Source organism: Zeus faber (assembly GCF_960531495.2).
Source record: "Zeus faber genome assembly, chromosome: 4".
Classification (NCBI taxonomy): domain Eukaryota; kingdom Metazoa; phylum Chordata; class Actinopteri; order Zeiformes; family Zeidae; genus Zeus; species Zeus faber.
Window position 1 is genome coordinate 12,653,946 of NC_137191.1, and position 22,170 is coordinate 12,676,115.

The window sequence follows — 22,170 nt, forward strand, 5'->3', positions numbered from 1 at the left end:
GGACGCGCCCGGGGACCAGGTGATAAGTGTCCATCGCTGGTCAGACGATGATGTGTGCATGTTTTTGAGGTCCTTACTGACGTGAGGTGGAGGAAACCCCATGTGAGCACGTGCAGAACATGCAAACTCCACACAGAAAGGCTCCTATTTGGGAGATAACCCGCCGGAGAACGGTGCGAACAGCACCCCAGGCGGGAATCGAACCCAGGACCTTCTTGCTGTGAGGCAGCAGTGCAATGCACCGTGCCACCGCGTGTGCATGCTCAAATGACAGCTTGCACAGGTCACATAATACCATTGCAATCTAGTGATTGGTCAACAGATGTGACTAATGTCAGACTTTCATGGATATTAAGGACCTAATGAACCCACAGACAATCTGAATAATATGTGTATTCGGGGCAGTTCCAACATGGTTTCATCCAGATCGGCGGTTCAGTATTGTGGACGGAGTTTGTGAACAACAATCACTCCCGCACCAAGATGGCGCCACGTATTGACGTATACTACAATGAAAAAAATGTTGCATGCATGCAAAAGTTGACAGAGGTCACAGATCACGTGAGTCAGCAACGCAAACCTTACCACGATACTGTCGAGGACAGATGTAATAGTGATGTGACTTTTACGAAAGGAATATAAGATACAAACTCTGAACCATACAAAGTTACTTCTGGTATTTCACCAGAAGAAAATTGTATGAAACAAAGCGCAGCTTCATAAATATATACGCTTCTGAGGACTAACTGACATGCACCAGAGAAAGTTCTACAAAACAAATCCCAATAACATCACTGTCAGAAGTTATAGACATTCCAGAAATATCAATGTATACAATCTTCCTGAATTAAAATGACTGGTAACAATAACTATAAGTGTCGTGTGATCGCAATTATCCATGTGTGGCAAAGTAAATAATCTGTGCATCCGTGCGCCAGCGGGCCTGCAGCAGGCTCCAAGGAGCCTGCTGCAGGCTCCTTGGAGCCTGCACACACACGCTCAGCATTTGTGTGTGTGTGTGTGTTTTTGGTGGAGGGAATAGGCTGTTTTCTTTCTTGCAAAACACCTGCAAGTGGAATGTAACTGACCTTCTTGTTTGGATGTCATTTATTTATAGCCTGAAGAAGACTAAATTCATATGAAGAAAGTCCTATTTTGATTCAAAGATTTGTGCATTTCAGTTGATTTATTTATAGGTTTATAAAATACATTATTATTGCAAAGGCAGTTTTCTGTTGATTTACAAAATGCAATGTTCCACAAAATGGATGAATAATCGTAATAAATAATAGTGATCACAATATTGACTAATATGATCGTGATTATCATTTTGGCAATAACTGTGCGGCCCTACATCAGAATGATAACTGTCATTAGTTGCGGCGTAGGAAACCCACCCACAGCCGCAAACACCATCCGATCATACAATTACACTGTAAAGAGGCCGAAATGAATTCACTTCTGTAGTCTCAAAACTCACCGGAACAGAGAGCCAAAGCACACCTGTCCATTGAACTTTAACAAAGGGCCGACAACCCTGGACCCTGCGTATTGCTGCCTGCAACTATTAGTAATTAATTTAATTAAGTAATTAAGTAATTTCCCTCTGTGATTATTAAAGTATTTCTGATTCTGATTCTGATTCTGAACTATAGCGGTTCGACATTACAAACTATACGTTTACGAATATATACTTATGTCCTTTCTTATCTGGTAGGTATCTGAACATCTACTCAATTTATATTTTATTTCTTTGGTCTCCATTACTTTGTCAGATTCATGAAAAATACGAAAAACAGTAGTCCACAAAAACTCTAGACCAGGTCGAGTCGAATCCACTCAAATGTACGGCTGAATGATGCGTTCAAGATCCAGCAAGGTGTCCTAAAAATACGAGCCTTGATATGGATAATTACTCAGAGAAATACCACAATGTTTTTTGTAATTCGTGGGAACATAACTTATTGAAAATGTAATCCAAGGAAAAAAAAGGTCACAACTAAAATTACATAAATTCCACTACCTTCGTAAACCTCCGTAAATACGTCACTTCAAATAGGTGAAATGAACAGCCAATCGTACAGAGCAGAGAAATGACCATGTGACACAAACAGCCAAATGTACAGCAGGAGTGCCGGTGCTTCCTCCGCTCGGCAGTACGCAGCAAGGATGAGGCCCCCTGGAGCTGACACGGCTGGTCTTCATAAAACACCAATTTGAACTGGAATATGCACTCCTTCCACCTCGAGCCCGGCGCAGCCCCCATCCCCGGAAAAGGAGAGCAATTAAAGAAAGAATCCGTAATCGGAGAGAGTCCCTTGGTCCGCTCCAAATGTCCCCGCATATAATCACAGAGCAGAGACTGGGAAACCTTGGAAACTCCAAAACCTGTAATACATATCTAACATGACTTAACTGGATGCCGTGCATTGCTGCCTGCAGCTATATTTATTTGTATTATTATAAGTATTTATATTATTAATTTTAATATTATTATTACTTCCATTAGTTTTATTATCCTTATTATCATTGTTGTTATTAGTATTGCTGTTGCTATCGTCATAACACTGTACTGTTATTTATTTGTATTTAACTTTAGCCTTTTTTAGTTCCACTGTTCTCTCCACTTCTATTGCCGAGACCAGAATCAACCCCACGGAGCTCATTATCTACTAACAGACCCACACAAACACACACACACACACACACACACACAGGCTCACCGTGCACTGTGCCAGGGCGGCGGAGGTCTGCTGAATGTCGTTGACGGTGGTCAGGTCCAAGGCGGTGAGGGCTCTGGTGATGTTGCTGCGGACGCTGACACGGTAGCCACGCTCGGCCGGGGACACCCCTGCCGACTCTCTGGTCTGTTCATACTGATTAGAGACAAAACACACACACACACGCACACACACACACACACACACGCACACACACACACGGGCACACACACACACGCACACACACACACGCACACACACGCACACACACACACACACGCACACACACACACACACACACACACACACGCACACACACACACGGGCACACACACACACGCACACACACACACACACACACACACACACACACACACACACACACACGCACACACACAACCCTCAAGTTGGAGAGCTTTGATACTCCCCAGAAGTTTGCAATGTTTTAAGTAATCCCAAACACAGTTGGAGTTTTGAAAGGCACGACAGAGTAAGCTGTACATTCCATACATAAATGCATAGATGACCTGATGACGATGAATAAAAAAAAGAGAGTGTAAATGAATAATAAAAGAGTGCTAATAGAGCTACCTCGTTTAGTGCGGTGATGAGAGCCAGAGACAGCTCTCGGACCCTCTGGGAGTCTCCCTGCTTCAGCAGCTCCATCAGTCTGCTGCCGGTCATCTCAGCCAGCCAGTGAGAGAGGCTGCTGTAGCCGAGTGGAGGCTCTGGAAGCACCACCTCCATGGTCCTGGACACAAGAGTAAGACGCCTTGTTTTAAATATCTGTCTGGAAAAGTGAATGTGTGTAACCCTGTAACTGACTGACTCCCGGTCCTACACTTAAAGTCAGTCGGGACAGACCGCAGCTTCCAGAAAGCAGGTATTGTAAAACCAAATGGATGGATGGATGGATGTTTGTTCAAAGCGGTGCTTGGAAATTTCCCATATTGGTTTGGAACCAGTAAAGGGGTTGGTCTCACGGGAAATACGGTCAGAGGGTAGATGTCTTGGTACTTTATGAGATACTCAAAGGAGGAGTGGGGCAGTGGGGTGGCAGTGGCCTCACTAGCTTGGCAGGGACAGCCAGTTCGGTCCCTGGCTCCTCCTGGTAGCATGAAGAAGTGTCATTGCCAACGCCAATTGCTCCCGATTGCGCCTTTCATGGTGCCTCCATTGGTGTCTGAAGGACAAAAGTGTCTGCTCAATGATGTAATGTCATGGAAAAGAACCTGACTGGAATGTGTACTGAGTACTTGAGTGAATAAGTACTTCTTACTGTCCTAAGAGACCATACTTCCCCAAACTGCTTCCTGCCGAGGAACATTCACATGGACTTGTCACATGAAATCACCCTACGACCGTTAATGTAACATGTTTAATCTGCTAATGTGCTCGCTCTCATCATGTCTGTTGTGCATAACCTCGGGCAACGTGGCAGCCATTCTCAAAGCCGAATCCTAAGCCCCCCGCCCCGCGAGAACGAAGCCTCGAATGAGGAATAGTTTACTTGTTGAGAGCGGTGATGGTGGCCCCCTGGTCGTCTTCCACGGTGATGGAGACCGCCACGCGATGGCGGGCGGAGCGGAACCCCGGGGGCAGGAAGGCAGAGTGCTCGGGGCTTGTGCCTTTGTAGACGCAGAACTCCTCGCAGAGGTCGTCCCTGCAGCGTGTCACCAGCAGGCTGTAGAGCAGCGGAGTCTCCGAGCCGCCCATGTCGCTGTAGCCTGCGTCCCAGAGCGACACGTTATGTAGGCTCAACATCGCACACCACTGTCGCCCCTATTACTTCGATTTAACAAGAGACTGACAGAGGGATAGAGTGACAGAGGTAATGGTAGAGAGATAGAGTGATAGAGATGGAGCGCCAGAGGGATAGAATGATAGCCGAATAGAGTAATGGAGTGATGGAGATAGAGGGATAGAGGTTTAGAGTGATAGTCATAGAAGGCTAGAGTGATAGAGATAGAGGGATAGAATGATAGAGATGAGTGATAGAGATAGAGTGATAGATAGAGTAATGGAAGGCTAGAGTGATAGAGATAGAGGGGTAGCGTGATAGAGGGATAGTGACAGAGTTAGAGGGATAGAGTCATAGAGGGATAAGAATGATAAAATGATGGAGTCATAGGGGGATAAGTGACAGAGGGATAGAATGAGAGAGGCAGTGATAGAGATAGAGATGGAGAGATAGAGGGATAGAGTGAGCGATAGTCACAGAAGGATAGAGTTATGGTTGTTTAAGGATAGTGAGAAAAGTGATGGAGTGAGAGGGATACAGTACGTAGAGTGATACAAATGGAGGGATAGAGTGATAGAGGCTGAGGGATAGAGTAACGCTGCCCACCTGAGCAGTTGAAGTGGACCCTGTCCAGCAGCGTGCGAATCCTCCAGCTTCCCTCCTCTCCTCCCCCCTCCCAGTTCTCCCCAGCTCCTCCCTCCCCCTCTCCTCCTCCCCCGCGCAGGTGGCACTCCCCGCCCGACGGCGGCATGTTGGGCCACAGAGTGATGGAGGCCACGCCCTCGCCGTCCAGGTTGCCGTCGGTCACGTGCAGGGTGAAGATGTAGGAGTCGCCGTGGCGCAGCACGCCCTGGCGGAGCACCAGGTTCATGCCGCCGCTGCCCGTGGTGGTGGAGGACGAGTCCAGCACCAGGGTGTCGTTGCTCAGCGTGGCGGCTGTCCAGCGCTGACGGAGGACGGGAGCAGGAGGAGGAAAAGGGGGATTTTAGAAAATGACGAGGGAAATATTAACCGGGGAGTGTGCTTTAATTAACTGTGTGATGTCATTCAGACTGCACAGAGAAACTGGGAGCAAGATGCTAGAAAGAAGCAAAAACTGGAAAAAAAAAGTCTAAGTGAGGAGGTCACCAAAAAAAATTTCTACCAATAAATAATTAGATTCATTAATGAATTAATTAATTACAACAGCAAATAAATGAATCTAAAAGGTTTTAATCTATTAGCATTTTATAACTTTATTGTAGAGGGGATTGCGGGGATAGAGATAGGGAGGCATGCAGCGTATGACCGCAGGTAGATTTGAACCTGGGTCGCTGCAGGCACTTTGCATACGTGATACACACACATATCTGGTTGAGCCATCAGGACATCCCAAATGGAAGTAATCTAGTGCATAAAGATATGCTGTATTGTACAATATTACAGAAAAAATAATGCAACTTGCAAACAAAGTACAAGTTGCAATGGAGTCTCGGAAGGGGTAATTCTCAGCTGAAATACTCTGTGGTCCTCTCTGCTGATTAAAACATTTGAATGTAGAAATTTGAATGTAGAAATACATCCGACTTGATTAGACTAACAAATCTGTTCGGTTTATAGATAAAATAGTCAAATATATTTGACATGGGTATTGGGTAAAATGCCCAAAAATTTTGAGAAATCAGATTTATAAATACAGAACGCTTGCCCTTGTCATTTTCACCCATGAGGCCGAGTGACTCATCAGGTATTTTGTTTTTCTAAAACGGTTTGAGGCTGTCCAGAAGGTAATGTCTTCAATCTGGTTCCATGTCTGGTACGGCCTCATGGTCACACCCACACGTCACTGTGTCGCTTTGCCCCCGGAGCGTCGGAACAGGGGTAATAGAGGTAAAGAAGGAGGGTGAGAATGAGGGAAAATGCTTTCCAAGCTATTTTGTGTGTGTATATGTGTGTTTACCCCACGATGGGAATCTTGACAGTTGGTGCAGGTTCCTCTGAGATAGACGTAGGAGTTCTGGCTGATCACGTAGATGGACTGAGCCTTGCAGGACACGCACTCCAGATAAACCATGGGAATGTGGCCACTCTGAACCAGCACCTGCAACAAAACCAAAAGCACGCACACTGTACAATTATGTGTTACTTTTAAATATTTAAGTTATGAGTGGGGTGTACTCTCATCCAGAGACTAATTTATCCAGCAGCTTTAGAACAAATAAATGTCCTGGTATCCGATTTATCGGCATGTTTAGCATGTATTTTTAAATTACTATTAATAATATGTGACCCACCACAGATTTTAGGTATTTTTGGTGCCGTTTGACTATTTTTTATTATTATTTTTTTTCAGAAAGAGAATCAGAGCTTCAAAACAAGGTGTCACTTGTGTGAATCAAGCAAATATTTTTAAAGCTATGACTTGGGTGCGGCAAACTGTGTTTCTGAGATAATCACTCTCAAAGTTTTCCCCCACACTGGGCTTCATTCAGCCAGCTCCCAGAATGCAAATGTATGGAGGACCAACAGAGGCACATGGCTACTTTCCACAGATAAAAAAAAGATAAAAAAAAAAAAAAACATGAAGGAACAAGAATCTGGAAAAATCAAATTTTCCTTCTGGAGACTCTAGAGTTCTAGAGTTCATTTCCAACTTATTTGGCAGCTTGTGGCGATTCTAGAAATGCGCGACATGTTGGGTTTTGCTGCGGTGGGTCACATATTAAAAAAAAAAAAAATAATAATAATAATTTATAATCACACACAAAAGTTAATCAAGTTCACATTCAAACACCATTTCTAACAATTTAGAGCTGAAATTTTGAAAAACACTGCAGAGTTGACTGCTGTTGTGGAGTGTGGAGATGTGATGAGCAAATGCGCCAAGTTGTGTCTAGAATAAGAAAAATACATTTCAGTAAATGTCTACTATGACACATGAGTTAACCCAGAGGTGTTCTGTGAACTTCAGCCACGTGCAGTTTCTCTCACAAAACCCTCTAGCTTCAGGCTAGAGGCAGAGAGAGAGTCGAACCCGCCCCAGGCCAACACCCAAGGACGTGTTCTGGGTCTGCCATTACAACACTATCATGCCGCCAGGTCATCTTCAAGCTGGTCTCTGGGAGCTTTTTAAACAAGCCCTCGGGTGCCGCCTTTCAAAAGCTCACTCGGCATTGAACGTCTAGTCCTCATCCTATCTCTTATCTCTCTTTAAGCCACTGAGTTTTATTTTATAATCTAGAATTTATTGTCTTTGTGCCTGTGTGTGTGTGTTTAGCTCCCACTTGCACTAAAAGCCGTAAATCCACTGGCAATGTTCCATATTGGCGTCATGTGTGAAGGGGAACCCAGGGTCGATGTTTTGTAAAAGTTGTTCCGTAAATTTCCCCACTCTCATGGTCGTATAATTTCCAGCAAATTTCCAGAACGGCTGTGAATGGAAGTGTGTGGGAAGGGAAGCAGTAACATTTCCATAAAGTAGGGGTGGAGCCACATCCAAATAACGCACAAATAGTGAGTTTTTACCAATATTTGCTTTGTACAAATATTTTAAAAACTATTTGTTTTTTGGGGAAAAAAAACAAAACAAACAAAAAAAACATTTGGAAAAATGGCGACTGCGATCCGAACCCTGGCACTCGGCTGAAAAGATGTGAAACTAAAGCAATCTCGAAGGAGAAAGGTCTTTAAATACTTAAATATACTAAATAATAAATACTTCTTATGTTTCCTTTGCAGTTAGGGGTGCGGTGTGACAGTGGTGGCATTGGCATTGGGCACAAGCGCTTCGCTTGCCTACTGGCTGCCCCACATCGTGGAGCTGGAAGGAGCGAGCTGATAGGGAGAGGTACAACCGGTGGAGAACATTCATTCTTCAGAGGCGGAGAGTGTACGACAGGTTGAAATTGATCACACTGATTTAATAACATTAGGTTACGGTTTCTGTGTCCGGGGCCGGGACCGGACCCCTCTAAGTCTGAGTCCGCTGTGCAGGGAGACGGGCAGCGAAGCGCTGGTCTAAAAACAGATTCTGTTGCATAGTCTCACGTGATATTACACACGTCTCACGCGAGCATTACGTAATGTATCCCTAAAAGTAATCTATGTGGGAACAGACTCCATACGGAACTTTCCCGTAAAGGAGGCTATGTGAGAATGACTACCTACTGCATTTACCGGACGTTTTTATCCAGCAATGTTACGGATTCCATGTGGCAAAGGGGCTTTTGTGTGTGTGTGTGTGTGTGTGTGTGTGTGTGTGTGTGTGTGTGTGTGTGTGTGTGTGTGTGTGTGCAAGTGAGTGAAGCAGCAGTGTACTCACAGTTTGGATGGTGGACTGTGGAGCCATGCCATCTTTGCTGACAGCCAGTTTGAAAGTGTACTCAACATTGGCTTCCAGCTCTGAACCAGAGATGCCCAATACAGGACCACTGGAGCCCAGGCCGAAGTTCAAACTGGAGCAGTGGGCAGCACCCTGGTGGGAAAGAAAAGGGAGGGGGTTGTAGGAGGAGAGAAATGGAAAGAGAATAATCAGGGTGAAGGTAATTTAATATAGTTACCTCTCCATGCCCAGTCTTACATAATACCAGTGAGGGGCGTTCTGTTGGCTCAACTAGGTAAGGTCTCATACCACATAGGAAAAATGCGTGCGAACGATCCATGTTTGAATCCACCCTGTGGCTGCATGACTCTACCTCCCGTTTCCTCTCTTTCGACAATAAAGCCGTAAAGAAGCCTGAAAATAATAACACCAGTGACATTCCTATGACTACGAGGTAAAGGTTAATCTGGTAAATCAAAGTACACTAGTTTGTCCCTTTCGGGAGCCAGACTGATGGCGGCAGGCCCAACGTTTGCATCAAACCAGGCATCAAAAACCGACCAGTTCTCTTGTGACAGCACCCCTCATCATTCTGGCATCGGCCAGGGAGGAACAACCAGTCCGGTGCTACGACTGTAGCCGCCTCCTGTCTTACTCTCTATAGGAGAGATGGTATGAGATGTAGGTATGTCCAAATCATATGGGAGGGTTTTCGGTCCCAGCGCATACGTCAGGACTCCCCTCCAAGTGGAATCTTGCCCGAGTGTCTGAAAGAGAACCTGAGTGCCTGTGAGGAAACTAGTCCTCTGCGTTTAATCCATCCAAAGTATCTAGGAGCAGTGGGCTGCCATAGATGGGGAGGACTGCAAACTCACACAGAAAGGCTCCATTTCTACTTCAAACCCAGAATGTTCTTGTTGTGAAGGTTCATTGGGCTAAACACAGATCCACCATTGTAAATAATAAATACATAAATGCCAGATGTGGATTATTCAGTCCTGGTGAAGTTGTGTTGTGTCGCCTGGGCCTCCCCTCAACATGATATTGGTCTGTTCTCTGCTCTGAGGATGGAAAGGCTTTCGTTGATAACCTGCAAAGGGTTAATACAGTATGTCCGTTTAACGGCTGAGGTTGCCCTTTTGTCATTCCTCCCAAGGACCACTGGCGTCTTCAACAGGTTAATGCCTCTCACCCTAGCTCTGAAGTGATACATGTGTGAACATCAAGGTATATGATGCCATTGGACCCAGGGGATCACAGAGTGCTGTGATGTATTAGATCTATTTCTTTGGACTGACCTGGGGACGGTGACCAGGCATTTTTGTGATACACTGGATCTAGACTCGATGATCTCTGTAAGCATCTCATATTTTGTAAGCCAAGCCAGGATGACCACTGGGTGAGCAGTGAACATCAGTCCCAGCAAATGCGTAACAAGATATATAACCCAGTGTTGATCTCCAGGCCATATGTTGGTGGGAGAGGGGGAGAAGAAACACGCTCTGGCAACCTGGAGTCACACTCTATCCATAGGTACAGCCTCAGACGGCTTGGGAGAGGAGCTGTCTCCTTCCAGTTTGTCATAAAACCTTACTGGGAGTGGTGCGCACTAGCCAGGCCATAAGAATCACATCATCCTGGTAGGAATAGATTCTTCCCCCCTGACAATATATAATATGGTTTGAGGGCCATCTCCAAACATCTGGAGAAGGAACAGGGAGTGAGGGTGCAGCCAAACGGAATCCTGTTACACTCGCGGGGCACGGCCTGGAAGGAAACCGTGGCGACTTCCTGCGCCTCTGGAAGACAGACACATGAAAGTAATAATATTTTGGGTCTATCGTGACTGGTCCGACTCAGTACTGTGAGCAATCCGAAAAGGTCTCTGCTATGCACATATTGAATGTCCGTAAATCCAATTTAAGTCTCATTTCCCCTGTTTTCGTTGGAACAAGAGAATATTTTGAGTAAAGAGCCTTCATCCTCTTTACGGGACAACAGATATCACGGTCTCTGTTTGGAGTTGATCTGCCATTTCCCGCTTAATAATAATAAAAATATATATACTGTATAAATAAAACAAATTCATACATTAATTATAATGTATTTATTTATATAATATATAATATAATACATCATTTATAGCAGCTTTCTAAACAAAAGTTTAGAAACAAAAACTTGAAAGCACTGATCAAAAGTGAAAACAATTTATCAGTCATATTTACAAAGCTAGAGGGAACACACCATCTCTATAACAACTGCTAAAAACTGCTATAAAGAGGAAATAAAATGGTACTGTGAAGGAAATTCTTCCGCAATGATCGGTGAGGTTAATCTGCCCGCTACAAGAAGACAAAAATGAGAATATCCAAGATTATTTATTCTGCAGAATAAAGAGAAAGATTCGGTACTGCTCCAAAGCAGGGCTAGGATCAATCTGATATCAGAGAGAAAGACAGGAGGCTTTATACAGAAGAAACAGGGTGAGGTTTGGGTTAGAGGTCTCCGACGAGTCTGCCTCCCCCCCTTAACTGTCTTCCTGGGTGCTTCCTCCCCTAACTGTCTTCCTGGGTGCTCCCCTTCCTAGAATGTAAATAACAGGTACTTGCAACCTTGACCTGGCAGAATGGGGGTTGCATGACAATCGAGTTACCCAGGAGTGTTCCTCATCTCCATAGAAGGTAAACAGGCCAAGTGTGATCGGATTCTTTCATATTGGAATTGACATTGTAGGAGCAAAACATTTCTCTTTACATAACTCTGGGGGGGTTCCTGGGGGGACAGACACAAATATTTTAAAACCCCCTTTTGGAGGTAGAGGCATTTGTCCTCATTCAAAATAGTTGATCGTAATCATTTTTCCCTCACAGTACTCACATAAAACAATGAAACCTGAGACATTGCTGAATAGCCAGATTATAAAAATGGTGGTTTGAACTTTCACCAGCCTCAATTACTACTACTTACGCACATTTGGGTATTTTTAGAGCTTATAGAGCTTGTGCGTAATCACTGGGTGTCATGACATTTCACTGCATATATGTACAACCACATGTGTATGTATGTGACAAATAATCTCTTGAAGTTGAACTTGAACTTCTTATTTACAATTACTTATATTTAGGGGTCCTATATTTTTTAGTGGAAGATCTACTGGAAGTAGAATGTTCGAGCATCGCTCACACGCCAAGGTTCTGGTCAGGTGGCGAAGTGGGATGAGTTTGTGGAGCGGGCTCTTTGTGACATATGTGACACAATAGATCCAATTCCTTATACAGTATATGTGCGCACCCTATGAGTTGTGGTTTAGACTCCATCGGTGTAGTATCTGCGCTTGGACGATCCGACCTTAGACAACACCCAGCTTTTCCCTTGACATTTGATCTCTTTTGCCATTTTTGTAAATAAACGCATTCGCAATGCCGCGCAAAGGGAGGCACACGACACCGTGCTAGTGTCAAGTCCCTCCTTTTCTTGCGCCCTTCGAGCCAGTCGCAAAGCAGCTCCTTTCACACATAGTTCCTGGTAAATTACTGGGATAACCTTTCCAGCACAGCAAGTGAGTTTCACTAACCACACATGCAGCTACATTCAGGAACATTCCCGTCTTGTGCCTTTTCACACACAAATAAAAATAAATATGGCGATTAAATAAATCCTGAAATAAATAAAGGAGGCAATAAATATATAAATAAAGGTAAATATAAATGACTAAATATACACCCGATGGACCGGGCGGAGGTGGTGGTGCGCCCGAGCTCCCACGCATGCCGGCCGAGGTGGGGGGATCTTTCATTCCTATTCATGAGATCTTTCATCACTTTCACTGCACCGCAGGGTTTCGTGAGATCCTCCGAATCTTACGCCAAGTTGTGGATGTGGGGGGTGGGGGTGGGGAGGGGGGGTGGAACACCATCATCATCCAAATTGTTATATATGTGCAGATTGGGGCTCTGGGGAGAGCCGACGACAGAGACAGCCGGAGCCGATGCGTCCAATGGAGTGCGTTCAATGTGAGTGTATGTGGGTGTGTGTGTGTGTGTGTGTGTGTATATTCAAGCCTGAGTGTGTTTAATCAGGCAGGGTGGGGAGCATGGCAACAGCTGTGGAATACATAGTTTATCTCTACTGTGTTACATAACCCTTTAGATGCCTCCCTTCTGCTCAAATTTAACCAAGTATACTGCTGTTCAGCCAGGTGTGGCTTGTTCGAGGAGCAGACGCGGCAGCCAGAGGTGAGCATAATTAACAGAGGTTATTTAAAGCCTGTTTGACATGGCTTGCTCTCTCTTGCAGTGAAGCTGGTTGCAACTGCACACTCCCCAGAGCAAAGAGGAGCGGCGCCAGGAAAGGCCCCAGAGTTTCGATTATAGGGAGTGATTTATGTTAAATAAAATACTTCTGCAGAAAAACTTGGACACTTGAATCCTTCCCTTCCATCTGAACCCCAAGAGGTGGCAAGGGAACTGACACTTATTATTGCCAAACCAAGAAAAGGGTGTGTGTGGAAAACACTTATCAACACTTATACCGACACACACACACACACACACACAAAAACAGACAAACAAACAAACAAAGCGATCCTCCCAAAGCAGATATGCACAAGTGCTTTACAAACAGTCCCAAACCAAGCTTGCCTCTTTCCATTAAGGCTGCCAAGCCTCATTTAAGGCAAGTGTAACTAACAGAGGGAAAGAAAAAACAAGTAATGTCAGAAAAATGAAAAAAATCTAAAAGTTTTATTATATTTTCCAGTTTTATTAAATTTGCCTCAATCTTTTATTGGAAATGAATATTGGCAGCACTGTGGTTTATATGTAAAAACAATCTGTTATTATAATGTAGCATGAGAAAACAGACCTGATGCGGTTTGGGGGTTAGGGGAGAATTAGCAAAAGCAGACCAAAACAGTGAGAAGTTAGATAACAGAGAGAAGTGGAGCTATATCCTTCCCCTAGATGACCAGCCATTCAGAGTAGGAATCCCAGAGACAGCATTCCTCTCCACCCACGCTCCCACAGATGACTCCCACTCAGACAAAGTTGCACTATAGTAACCCCATTGTGCTTCCCCCTCTCCACCTCTGTACTCCAAACATGTCCAGATCATATAAAAAAGTCACTGAAATAATTAAATACCTTTAACAGCCGAGAGAGCAAATTTGCCTCAATACTATGTCAACCAATGAAGGTTAGGATAAAATGATCATCTAAGTTAGCTCATAATACCTTGCAACTGACCGATGTGATATTTGGATAATCACATGTGCACATGTTACCTTGGAGGTGCCCTGACATTCCCAGTGGTAGTGCAGCAGTGACTGGCTGTCTGGGTCCATGTTAGGGTCATAGGACTGCTCCGCACTGAGCTGCAGATCTTGGGTTCTCGACCACACTCTGTAGGTACCCCCTTCAATGATGGGCACTAGCCTGGCAAGGTAAAAAAAAAAAACAGATACAGATAGAATTTATATCAAGGTTGATAAAAACCGAGTTGTTACTTGCATATCAGCACACTGACTAATGAACATCAGACATGTCTTCCAAAGTCTTACATAAACTTTTCACGAAAAGTGACATTTTAGTCAGGCATCAGAACCAAAGCACATGCATGGTCACTCCACTAACCTGGCAGCGATGACACTGAGCTGCAGACAGGCAGCTTTCCTCAGCGGGACACCTTCATATGACAGGGAGAACACTAGACTATAGTTGCCTGCCGCAAGTGCCATCTTTGGTATTGACAGCTGCAGTCGCCGCACATCAACCTCCGCTGGCAAAAGGATAACAGAGACCGGCAGAGTCTGAGTGTGCCGAGACATCATCACTGGGTGGCCAAAGGCTAAATTGGGGTCGTGTTCATTGTCGCAGGAGGGGGTAGAAAGAATTTGCCAGAGATATTGCGCTCCGTAACGAACACAGCCTTTCAGGTCTACGCTGGCCTCTACCAAGGTTGGCTGGGAGCGCCAGATGGCCAGCCGTGGGGCTTGAACCACCTGCACTTCTGGCTCCTCACACTCTAACACCCTGATGTTGACCTCCACCTGGTCCAACACCCAGCTCAGCAGGTTACTGCAATTTACCTGTTGGGATGTGGAACAAATTGGTAAAATTAGAATATATACTTCAACTCTTGAACTACTTAAAATTGCTTCCTCAACCTGTATTTAATTGCATCTATGTGACCCAAATACGTTGAAAGAAAAAACAACAAAAGGAAAAAAACCTACATGGATCAAGAACTGTCCGGGGTGGCTATATTCATAACCCACAGATGTAGTGTTCGTGGCAAGTGGAGCGGACCCATCTCCAAAATCCCACAGACACTGCACCGAGTTAGATCCGGGGGTGACCGAGGCAATCAATGTCACTGTCTTATTGATGAATGTATCAATAGGCATTGCATCGAGCACAACGGCTTTCAGGCGATTTTGGACCAGGAGAAGCTTGGTGATGTTTTGGCTGTGGAGTGCGTTGAAAGCCCTCAGGTAGATGGTAAGAGAGCCGGCCTCCTCTGGTGTGTAGGGCACCTAGGTTCGGGTGCAACATACTGTATCGTGAGCGACCAAAACAACAGGACATTTTGAAAGAAGTGTGAGATTACAACCGTCAAACCTCTTTGGACATGTGCGTTGTCTTGCCCTGGTGGTGGAGATCAAACGTCCAGAGGTACTGCACGGGCTCGCCCGTCAAAATGTTGGCCACAAAGGTTCGCTTCTCGCCGACCGGGATTGCAGCGTCGCAGCAATCCAGGATGGTTAGCCCACGCACTGGCTCCATCACCTCAACCTGAAGGTGGTGTGTTTTGAAGCTCACCTGCAATCCCGCATTGAAACAAAGAGCAGGCGGATTGCGTTGATCAGGTCGATCATTTGTCTGAGTTTTAAACTTAAGTCCAACAGCGAGGATATTACATATAAAATTGAATCTTAATGTCATATCTTTCTCTCATACTTTACCTGGTTGTGACCAGTCAGGTTGATCATGTAGGTATCCACTCTGCTGAACTGCTGAACGTAGGTTTTGTTGAGTGGAGGGATAATAATTGCATCTCCACTAATGTTGAGAATAAGGGTTACATTAGTGCCTGCTACCATAGTAACAGTGAACTCGACAATGTCCCCAACTGCTGCAAACTTTTTACTGGCCTTCAGCTCAAGGCCTTGGATCTTTTCCTGCACTAGGAACTCCCTTGAAATCACTTTTGTGCTCACATCGTTGGTGGCATTTAAAGAAACTGTGGTTGCCTTTGGTTCAAGGAAAATCAGAGAGGTTTTTCTTCCAGTTTCTGTTCTACCTGGCAACAGCCACATCCAGGTCACATTGGTTCCTGTCAAGATGCCCCCCTGGAGTGTGACGTTGGCACCAGTAGCTACGTAATTCTGTTCCGTCACATTCGTTGCTGTGAATGTTAACCCCGTAATGACCTCCTGGACTCTGACAAATGCTGACTCAACTTCTGAGCTGACCTCATTGAAGACCTCAACGTTAACCACACTCTGGCCAGCACCAGTGAAAGTGTGGATAGCCCAGGGCTCATTCCATGGCATAGCATTCCCATCCACAGACCAGCGGTACTGCAAGTGTGAACCCCCCAGAGTCAGCACTGTCAAGTTAGTTGGGGCATTGACTGCAACTGGGTTGTCGCTGATCTCAAGGTAGACTTCCCCAACTGGGTCGAGGAAATGGATGGTTCTGTTGACCGTCAGCTGGCCAAGGAGGTTGGCAGCACGAAGAAATATGTCACATAGTCCCGGTTTGGAGAAACTGACCTCCACTGTTTTCCGAGTTAGATTGAGGGTGTTGATATGATCTTGCTCCCTGATTAAGTTCCAGGTAAAGGACATGTTGGTTCCTTCTCTTAGTGCCGCCTGGAGGTGGAGCGTGCGGTTCGTAGCAAAGCAGCAGCCTTCCGAGCCAATGCCACCGCCTATCTCCTCCTCCGCTAAGATCTGTAGGCCTTCTAGCTCACGCTGCACAAAAAGCAGAATACTTGCTTGTGCCGTTCCCAAACCATTCACCGCTATCACAGTGACATTGAAGGTTCCGACGGAACGGAATGTGTAATACATGGTGTGGTTCCTCATAATTGAGTTGCCAAGGTCACACACAATCCATGAGAACAGGACACCGTCTCCCTCTTCCATCTGGGCCTCAAAATGGACTGAAGTATTGACAGGAACGTTCACCAGACTCGAATTTACCGTTAAACCATGGATTGGAGCAAATACAACAACGGTTAGAACAGTGTCGTTCGAGCTCACTGTGTTGGCTCCTCTAAGTGTAATGTTGTATCTCCCTGAAACATTATAGTTGTGGATGATGTTCTGGCCAATGATGTCTGTTCCGTCTCCAAAATTCCAGGTGTATTTTACATCGGTGGCCGAAGAAGAAGCAGTGAAGAGGTATGGTTCCCGAAGTGTCATATTATTGGACCTTGTGCCATTATGGTGAATCAGAACTGGACCTACCAGCTTCTCAACTTCAATTGAGACACTGCTATTATGAGTGGAGATGTTATTGTAAACTGTGACGGTCACTATATAGCGGCCTGGATTTTTGTACGCAAACACCATCTCCCCAGAACCATGTATCAACACAGAATCTTCCTCTGTGTCAAAGTCCCACAAATAGCTGTAGTTAAACTCTGGCTCAGCTCTGGCCTGGAAATGTATCTCCTCTCCCATGTAAAGGTGTGTCTTCTCAAGAGTAAGGGTTACATTAGCCACGGCTGGTTGCACGCATACTTGTCTGAAATAATGGGCCTTCGAGGCCTTGTTGACTCCACTAGAGACAAGCAAGGAGATGTGGTAGTTCCCACTGGACTTGTAGGTGTGCGTTGCCCTTGGGTTGCCCTGATGTGTTTCATTGTAACTACCGTCCTCGAAGCTCCACTCATAGATGTGAGTCAGTGCATTACCGGACACCCAAGCCTGGAAAGAGACCGGGATCTGTTCTTGGACACAGCCAGAGGGTTCTACCCCCAAAACCTGGAAGACAAACACCTGCACAGGGAGTAGGGTCCATCCAGAGCTCACGGCATTAGTGGCTGTCACATTGACTGTGTAATTGCCACCTTTAATGTAGGTATGTGACACTTGGGGCTCGGTTGTGGTGTATTTGGTCCCATCACCCATGGAGAACGTCCAGGTAATATTGCTTCCTGACGCCAGGTGTGCCGAAACCGTTGTGTGGTTTTTGAGTTCTGTGGGAGAGGAGCTTTTGGCTGTGAGCTTTTCAATCTCCTCGTACACCATCATGAGCGAGCAGCCCTCCGTTGAGCTGATGGTGTTGTTCACAGAGACACATACTCTGAAGGCTCCACTTTGTGAGTAGGTGTGAGCTACCCGCCTCTCCCGGCCCTGCAGTGGGGCAGAGTCATCGCCAAAGTTCCAGGTGTAGTGGATGGCATAGGCTGATGGCCAGGCGTGAGCCTCAAAAGCAGCTGATTTGCCGGCTAGGAGTAGGTGTGGCTCCGTCTCGATGTCGACACGGTTGAGGATGCTGTAGACATTCATGGAGATGTGCTGGCTGATGTTCTCGTAGCGGTTTGAAACTGAGACTTGTGCCGTGTACACTCCTTTTAAAGGGTGGAGAATGGGGAGGGGAAGGGTGGCAAAGGGGATTAAAAAAAAGTAAAGATTAAAGAGCAGTAACGTGTTCATCATGAACTACAGATATATAGCATTTAAGCCTTGAAATATGTTATGCTCTTGTTAGTTAGTGGCTACTCAGTGTGATTTATTGACAGTAAGGAAACGGGAGATGAAGATACCTGGCTGGGGGTAGACATATGTGACGTTGTTACTCAGCACCACCTGATTGGGGGAGTCCGGGCACAGGATGGAGGAGGGATAGGGAGGCTTGTATTCAAACTCTTTATAACCACCGTCACCAAAAGACCACCTAACGCACAGAGAAACAAGAGAAAAAAACAATTTAAGGAATGCCTTGGACTTGGGAGCAGGCCTAAATGAATTTTGATTCCACCTTGTGATAAGCGATGTGCAATAGGGCCATCACGAAGGATGTCATCTTGGCTAATTAGGCCAATCAGTCACAACAGCAGTGTACCGCACACACACGCACCATTTGCAGGCCCATTTTAATGGTTTTCTATTTTGTATCATTATTTTATCTACCAGCAACCAGTCTGCCCTCGCTTTACCTCTCCAGTCTTTATTATCTGTATTTGGACCAGATAAGGTTTTCTCGCTTTCTTTTTATTGTATAATTATTCAGACTTTGTATACATGGTGACAAAGAGAAAACTGAAAACTTGACAAGATGCATGTCCCACCTTCACATATTTATTTATTTACCAAGTGGAATATTTCTGTAAATTGTAATCAAATTTTTTTATCCTATTTTTTCCAATGTTGTTCAGGCCTACTTGAGACAAATAGATCTTAAATGACCGATAATAGATGAGAGAATTTAGGTTTATTGTAAGTAGTTTTCTTTATCGCAGAGAGGAGGGAGTAGAGTGGAAGAGAAGATTAAAGGCATACTAATGGAGATACACTCGACGAAAGACAGGGCCTTGAGTATTTACTTGGAGAGGGGGAGTCTCAAAGACACACACACACACAGCAGAAATACACACGTAATACAAATTCAGACGACAATTCTCAGTTGCAAGCAAAGGACCTTCAAGGTGACCAAAGCACACTTGATAAGCTGTTATTGAACATTTCTGGTTAACACACATGCACATGCACAGGCATAATCTAAATCATTGTTCACAAAGTGTAAGTCAAATCACGTTTCAGGAGGCAATGAGAGGGAAAGAGGTGGAATCTCAAAGCTCTTGAAGTCTCTCATGATGAGAGCAGAGGGAAAATAATTGAAAGAGGCTGCTTGAAATGGCCGGGAATGTGAAAGAGGGAGAAAAGTGGTTAGGGTGTAAGCAGCGAAAGAGGGAGAGCAGAAGAAAAAGGGGTGGAAAAAGAGCGAGAGGAAGTGCGAGAGGGGAAAATTCCTGTCAGCAATCTGCTTTGACCACACTGTTATAAATCCAAGGCTCTGAATATGAACGCTGCAGTGCTATTACAGACTCTGCGTTTGAGCGAGAGAGAGAATATACAGAAGAAGGAGGGGAGGGAAACTAACAATGAAAATATACAAAAAAAACATTGTAAGCACTGTAAACACACAATTTTTCTCACACACACCCACCCACCCACCCCCCCCACACACACACACACACACACACACACACACACACACACACACACACACACACACACACACACACACACACACACACACACACACACACACACACACACACACACACACTATATTACCGGAAGGTGGCGGTCACTGACATATCCAGCACCACGGCGGCGGTGAGGGTCTGGGCTGAGCCCTGAGTGACCACGTCTGGCACGCCCATCACCGACAGGTTGGTCATGGGCTTCAGCACATCCACCGTCACGTTGAAATGATCCGTCAGTTTACTGACATGGTTCATGGCCGTCACCTGTGGGAAGAAGAGACACGGCACTCCAGGAAAGACACCCCAGCAACTGAATTACACCATGAGAGCGCACGGGTAATTGGAACACGGCACAAAATTGTGTCTAATCCCTCGCCTGGCCTGAGGGGTAGGGTTAATTAAATCTAAAATCGAATAAACTCTTCAGCTCAGTTTTTGTGCTTATTCTCAATTGCGGTCGCATAGTTTCTAATGCTTTTAGCGTCAAGGTAATAAGGCATGAACTTACTAGAAAGAAGTTCTTAGATGCGCATGCCTTGGAACACAATAGATGACATGAACCCCTATGAGGACTCACAGTGAGCTTGTAGACGGCGGCGTTCTGGTAGATGACGTTCAGGACCGTATTATAGTAGGTGAAGTAGGGCTTGTCGTCCACTGTCCATTTAAACGTAGGATTGGAGCCTTCCTTCACTAATGCTGTGTAACGCTGAAACACAATTACAAAATACAAATATGAATACTAGAAAATTCCTCAATTCATGAACCCTGGCGGAAATGGACAGGGACACCAACCTAATGGCAAACACAGACATACACACTCACCACAACAGACTCCATCAGCACCCTGTGGGTGGGGTGGGGCTGCACCACCAGTCCTCTGAGCGGCTCTTCGACACACACCAGCACCGTCAGGCTGGCCTGCGTCACCTCGCTGCGGGCTTCTAGCTCCACCTGCACCGGGCCGCTTTGCTCCTCCAGCCCCGGCCCCAGATCAAGCACGGCAAACAGGCTGGGCTCCCCGGACTCGACCCCCGACCCTGAGAGACAAGGACCTGTGCTTGAGGCGAACTCCGGGGGGCAGACGGTCTGAAATGTGGCGCTGCGGTTGCTGGCAAGCTGGGAAACGCTGGTGGTGTGGCGAGACTGAACGCGGAGCAGCAAGCGGGTGTCGTCGGGCTGGAGGTAGAGGGTGCCATTTTGGGCTGGAGGATGGAGGACTGTCAGGCCCAAGGGGGGCACCACTCGTACCGGACATGAGGCGGACACTAGGTAAGATGGTTCAGCAGAAGTCAGCTGCAAAAGTGAAAATGTTATTTAACCATAGTTATGGTTTCACATATATTGTACATATAGTACATATTCATCACTATCATATTTTAGATTCTTTCATTAGATTTATTTACTTGATGACCTTGTTTTTGAAATGTGCTATGCAAATAAAGTTTTTATTGTATAATTATATATAACTTAATACACTATACATTATTATTATTATTATTATTACTACACTACTACTTCTACTACTACTACTACTACTACTAATAATAATAATTATAATAACAACAACAACAACAACAATAACAATAATAATAATAGTAATAATAATAATAATAATAATAATAATAATGATAATAACTATGAGTTTTTAGTAGTAAAAGTATTAAGCAGTGATTAAAAATCTGACCAGCATGGTGTAGAGTCCGGGCTGTGGTAGACCAGCTGACAGTGGGGCTCCCTGGAGCTGGGTGTCACTGTACCCCATGTAGAGAACCCTGATGGGACACACCATGTCCCCAAGCCAGTGTCCCTCCCCGTCCTTCACCAGGGCGTCCATGTCCAGCTCCGGGACGAGTGCGGGACCGTCTCCAGAGTCTCTGTCGGCCAAACTTTCCGGCGACTGACCAGCGCTGCTGGCCCAGAACCATTCTGATTGATTGAGGCCAAAAATAGGTTGTCGCCATGGAGACTGTGGAGATGTTTGGCAGTGTAGAAGGGAACCGGCTCCAGCGTTGTGCTGTAGGGCAATGATGTCACCAGGGGAAACGAGGAGATCCTCCAACGTGTCCCTCAACTGAAGGGAGGGGGGGGGTGTATTTAGTTTAGCATTAGGTTGTAATATCAGAACAATCTGCATCAAAGAAAATACCCAAAGCCAAAATCTAATAGCACTATGTCAGATAATA

At 45.4% G+C, this 22,170-nt stretch overlaps 1 protein-coding gene across 1 annotated transcript in view; it reads right to left on the bottom strand.

Moving 5' to 3' along the window:
• Positions 1 to 22,170, bottom strand: part of pkd1a (polycystic kidney disease 1a) — a gene marked incomplete at its 5' end in the record, with an annotated part of 74,744 nt that overhangs the window by 18,151 nt on the left and 34,423 nt on the right. The window contains 16 exons of the mRNA XM_079999046.1: positions 2,724 to 2,876; positions 3,312 to 3,471; positions 4,231 to 4,447; positions 5,068 to 5,407; positions 6,401 to 6,541; positions 8,762 to 8,914; positions 14,043 to 14,193; positions 14,392 to 14,846; positions 14,994 to 15,293; positions 15,379 to 15,579; positions 15,723 to 18,343; positions 18,539 to 18,669; positions 20,073 to 20,248; positions 20,562 to 20,693; positions 20,810 to 21,280; positions 21,672 to 22,058. Coding sequence (XP_079855172.1) covers positions 2,724 to 2,876; positions 3,312 to 3,471; positions 4,231 to 4,447; positions 5,068 to 5,407; positions 6,401 to 6,541; positions 8,762 to 8,914; positions 14,043 to 14,193; positions 14,392 to 14,846; positions 14,994 to 15,293; positions 15,379 to 15,579; positions 15,723 to 18,343; positions 18,539 to 18,669; positions 20,073 to 20,248; positions 20,562 to 20,693; positions 20,810 to 21,280; positions 21,672 to 22,058 — 6,189 coding nt within the window. The remainder of the gene's footprint in view (positions 1 to 2,723; positions 2,877 to 3,311; positions 3,472 to 4,230; positions 4,448 to 5,067; positions 5,408 to 6,400; positions 6,542 to 8,761; positions 8,915 to 14,042; positions 14,194 to 14,391; positions 14,847 to 14,993; positions 15,294 to 15,378; positions 15,580 to 15,722; positions 18,344 to 18,538; positions 18,670 to 20,072; positions 20,249 to 20,561; positions 20,694 to 20,809; positions 21,281 to 21,671; positions 22,059 to 22,170) is intronic.